The sequence below is a fragment of the Microtus ochrogaster genome, linkage group LG3 (assembly GCF_000317375.1).
Source record: "Microtus ochrogaster isolate Prairie Vole_2 linkage group LG3, MicOch1.0, whole genome shotgun sequence".
Classification (NCBI taxonomy): domain Eukaryota; kingdom Metazoa; phylum Chordata; class Mammalia; order Rodentia; family Cricetidae; genus Microtus; species Microtus ochrogaster.
The window spans coordinates 47,547,336-47,552,259 of NC_022029.1; the positions used below are offsets into that span (position 1 = coordinate 47,547,336).

General features: G+C 42.6%; 1 protein-coding gene across 1 annotated transcript in view; it reads left to right on the top strand.

Annotated features, from left to right (window-relative positions):
- Sf3b6 (splicing factor 3b subunit 6) overlaps positions 1–4,698 on the top strand; it is an 8,592-nt gene extending 3,894 nt beyond the window's left edge. Inside the window, exons 3-4 of the mRNA XM_005360883.2 lie at positions 4,154–4,292; positions 4,425–4,698. Coding sequence (XP_005360940.1) covers positions 4,154–4,292; positions 4,425–4,514 — 229 coding nt within the window. The 3' untranslated portion in view covers positions 4,515–4,698. The remainder of the gene's footprint in view (positions 1–4,153; positions 4,293–4,424) is intronic.
- Positions 4,699–4,924: the final 226 nt, after the last annotated feature.

Below are 4,924 nucleotides of genomic sequence, written 5' to 3' on the forward strand. Positions count from 1 at the left end.
CAGATCTCATTACAGATGGTTGTGAGCCATCATGTGGTTGCTGGGAATTGAACTCAGGACCTCTGGAAGAGCAGCCAGTGCTCTTAACCTCTGAGCCATCTCTCCAGCCCTATATATGAGATTTTTTGAAGTGAGCATAGAGATGCAGTGCCTATAATCTCAGCATTTCAGAGGTGGAGTCAAGAGTTCAAGGTCATTTTTATTTATACAGTGATTTTGAGGTCAGTCTGGACTTCTTAAGACTCTATCTCAAAACAAGCAAATTTTTTTTTCTTTTTATAACCTTAGAACCCCTTGTTGGCTTTAGGACTATGAGAGCCAAAGACTTTGCTTTTGAATGATCTCCATCTCTCCTAGAAATAAACTGATTACTGGAAATACTTCATCATTAACAGCTGAATGAAGGTGAAAACTAAGTACTATAGAACAGCTGTTCTTTTAGAAGGTCTCGGTCCTCTGAGCAACTGGACTTCCTACAGGATACATTTTGTCTATATTTTAAGGGATTTGAGAACTCCAGGTTCTTCTAAATACCAAGAATAATATGTAGATATCCTCTGATTTGGGAACCAGGAAACAAGAGTCTACCATTAAAGCTGCCAGGCTTTTTGGGTTTTTCTAATTTTGGTAGTGGTTGTTGTTTTTGCTTGTTTGGTTGGTTGGGTTTTTTTTTTGGTTGTTATTTGAGATAGGGTTTCTTTATGTAACCCTGAATATCCTGGAACTCACTCTGTAGACCACGCTGGCCTCAAATTCACAGAGATCTGCCTGCTTCTGCCTCCCAAATGCTGGAACTAAAGGCGAGCACCATCACTGCCAGGCCGCCCTTTGGTTCTCAATGTGGAGGCAGTGTGATAAATTGACCAGATTGATTGTTAGACCTTGGTTAAGTTACTAACAGAGCATTTTCAAGTTCATTGAAACTGGGCAGAATGCTTCATCTATCTGGGCTTGAGTCCTCTATGAGAGACTTAGCTTGGATCGAATTATGCAATCTGTACTATCTTTGCAGTGTGCGTTAGTCACCAGTCTCCTTTGAACGTCTTCTATTCATTCCTTAGTTACTATGACTTAATAACTAAGTTACTGTAGCTTAGTTATCTTAGTTACTACTAAGGTCTAGTAGTTAATATGTGATTGTGCTATTGCCCATGACCTTACTTGTATTTTTGGCAGGGTGAGTGCTTCCAGGCTTTGCGTTGATAGCATTTGTGCCTGATTCATAGTAACCATCCATATGTATATAATATTTATATTATATATATGCAAATGAATAGGGCTGGGAATACAGCTCAGTAGTAGAGTGTGAAGCACCTGAGTTCAATCTCCAATACCATAAAAAGAAAATAAGTGAGTAAAATAGTAGTATGCCTATGATTAATATATGATGATGGCATTATAAAGCTTACTGATAATACATAGTTGAGAGTTGGTTAAGTTGAAGTTAAAGAACGTTGCTGAAAATGCAACAAAAGAATCAGTCGTGATGAAAGACACCTGTAATGGGAGCCGTTTTGAAGTCTTAGGCAGAAAGATTGCAAGTTTGAGGTCAGTCTGGGCAATAGAGTATCTGGTAAAATAAATGTCGCCAGGGATACAGCAGGCCCACCATAGCTTGTGGCCTCTGCTTCCAAGCTTCTCCCTGGTTGCACCCCACAGCCCCCTGGCTCCTTATGTTCTTAGCCTCAGGGAGGGCTTTGCAGAGAGACTTTCCACGAGCATCCGGTTAAATAGCTCGCCTCACTAATCTCTCCTTGCATGGCTCCATGTGATTTGTGATTCATACTTTTTCTGTGACGTCTTTCTCTTGCTTGAACCTAGCTCCTTGAAGGAAGAAGTGATACTGACTCATTCACTGTTGGTTCTCCTGTCCTTCTTAGGGAGAATTCAATGTGGCCTAAGAGCCTGGGCCTTAACTGTTCTTCTGTCCCTCGTTGTCATCAACCTCTGCTGCTACTTGGCACCAAGCACGGTGCTGGCAGTTTACCCAGTACTGATTTTTTCTGTGTAACCCTGGCTGTCTGGGAACTTGCTCTGTAGACCAGGCTGGCCTTGAACTTAGAAACTTGTCTGCCTCTGCCTCCTGAGTGTTGGGGTTGAAGACCACCACATGCACCAGCACACCCAGCTAGTACTGATGTTCTAGAACGGGGCTTTCTAAAAGCTAACTATGCTCACACACCAGGACAGCTGATCACTCAACTTGACATGTACTAGACATTTGGTACTGTGTATTCTTTAAAGCCTTTTAATATTGTTACCTTTTCTATTAAAATCACATATAAGGGATTTCAATCGAAACCTTTAATGGGAAGATGGCTCTAAATGTAAATACCCACACATAAGACAGATACATATACACAGAAATCTTTTTTTAAAAAACATAATATAGGACAAGGATACTGAGATCAATATGTGATGTAAAGTAGCTGAAGGGTAAATTGTGTGATGAGGTTTTTCATTCCTGTTTGTCAGCAGTCAGGAAAATGTTGCTGAGCTTAGTGTGTAATACATGGCACATTGTAAGTACATGCTTTTAAAAATTCAAATTATATATAGCCGGGTGATGGTGGCGCACGCCTTTAATCCCAGCACTTAGAGGCAGAGGCAGGCGGATCTCTGTGAGTTTGAGGCCAGTCTGGTCTACAGAGCTAGTTCCAGGACAGGCTCCAAAGCCACAGAGAAACCCTGTCTCGAAAAAGCAAAAAAAAAAAAAAAAAAATCAAATTATAGTGTAGATTTCAGTGTATGAGGTTGATAATGAGGGACCCCTGAAATGGAGAATGTTTAAAAATCAGGCCAAAGGCTGGGTATATATAGCTCGGTAGTAGGACACTTGTCTAGTATGTGAAAGGACTCCAGTTTAATCCCTAAAATTAAAAAAAAAAAAGAATATGATTAGGCTTTGTCCCTACTGCAGTTCCTGAGGTGAGGCGGGAGGAGAGGATGAATGTATGACAGAATTAATAGGAGAGAGGGAAGGCTTGTGAGCTGCCTCAAGCAGGTAAAGGCTTCACTGGGAACCCAGAGTAGTAAAGGTCATCCTCTGGCCTCCACGCCCACGCTGTGGCACGTGTTGCGCCCTCCTATGTGTATATACACACAGTGATAATAGAGTCATGTTTTTAAATGGGAGGAAGTAGATCTCTGCCTCTGAGGTGTATGTTGCACGGCACTGTGTGATAACAGGTGGTAGGTGGTCTGTGCCTGGGATCCGCACTTAGAAGGCTACAGTGAGCAGACTGAGTTTGGGGCCGGCTTGGCTTGCTTTTGGAAGGCTTTTTTGGAAAAAAGATAGGAAAAAACTTACCTTTGCCCTTAAGGAAATGGAGATTCTTTTCTTCCCCTTTTGGACAGTTCTCAACTTCCATACCTAATACAATCGTGAAAATGATTAGGCTGTTAATAGTTATGACAAGAGAATAAAAAGTATAAACTCTGTCTTCAGGTGGGACATGGTAATGCGCTGGAGACAGGCAGGAAGATGACAAGTTCAGGGCAGGTCAGCCTAGACCACACAGGGAGCCCTTGTCTAAAACAAACAGACATTCCCTGTGAGATCCAGGCAACTTAACAGGAGTTCATTCCCGGGCACTGCACCCTGACCACACCCATCGCAGGCTCACTGTGTCTCACAGCTGTGTGCAGCACAGAGTGCTGACTCCTGCCTTATGTTGTTGTTGGATTTTGAGATGGTCACTTAGTGTAACCACTCTGGCTAACCTGGAACTCACTATGTAGATTAAACTGGCTTGCGTGTGCTCTCTTTGTCTCTGTCTCTCTCTCTGGTTTTGTGAGACAGGGTTTCTCTGTGTAGTTTTAGAGCCTGCCCTAGAACTCACTCTGTAGACCAGGCTGGCCTTGAACTCATAGCGATCTGCCTGCTTCTGCCTCCTAAGTGCTGGGATCAAAGGCGTGCACTACTGTGCCCCTAGGTACAATTTTGTGCTCGTGTATATGCCGCTTCACTCTTAGTCCTTGAGATAATTCATTTCAAAACACATTAATTTAAAAAATTATAGGCATTAGGTAGTGGTGGCAAACACCTTTAATACCATAACCCAGTGCAAAAACAAATAAAACCCAGTTACAGGTTCAGAAAGACTGAAAATTGTCGATGCTTTGGTAAATGTGTCTTCTATCTGTCCTGCAGAGGAAATACACCTGAGACCAGAGGAACAGCATATGTGGTCTATGAAGATATTTTTGATGCTAAGAATGCATGTGACCATCTATCGGGATTCAACGTGTGTAACAGATACCTTGTGGTTTTGTACTACAATGCTAACCGGGTGAGTACAGCCCATTCAGAGCGGCACTGGCTCTGGGAAGGGTGTGGTGGAGTTTCTCTTAGCTCGTGCCACTGGTGAACTCCTTTAGCTATAGTCAGCACCCATTAACTGTGGTGTTTGTCACACTTTCAGGCATTCCAGAAGATGGACACCAAGAAGAAGGAGGAGCAGCTGAAGCTTCTCAAGGAAAAGTATGGCATCAACACAGATCCCCCAAAATGAACTCGGGGATTTCACTCTGAACATGTCCATGTGTGGCCCCCCGTTACCTTTTTTCTCTTTAGTGCATATTGAATAATATTGTAATTTTTTGTTTGAGACCTAGAATCCGAGAATGACTTGTTTGAAACTTATCTAAGCATTAGAATATATTATTTTAATAAACTAATAGCTTTTGTAAAACCTGTAGGTGTTTTCTCTTTTTTTTTGTTGGGGGTGGGGAGTTCGAGACAGGGTTTCTCTGTGTAGCCCTGTAGATCAGGCTGGTCTCAAACTCACAGAGATCCACCCACCTCTGCCTCCCAAGTACTGGGATTAAAGGTGTGTGCCACCACCGCCCGGTTTTTGTTTTTTTTCAAGACAGGGTTTCTCTGTAGCTTTGGAGCCTGTCCTGGAGCTAGCTCTTGTAGACC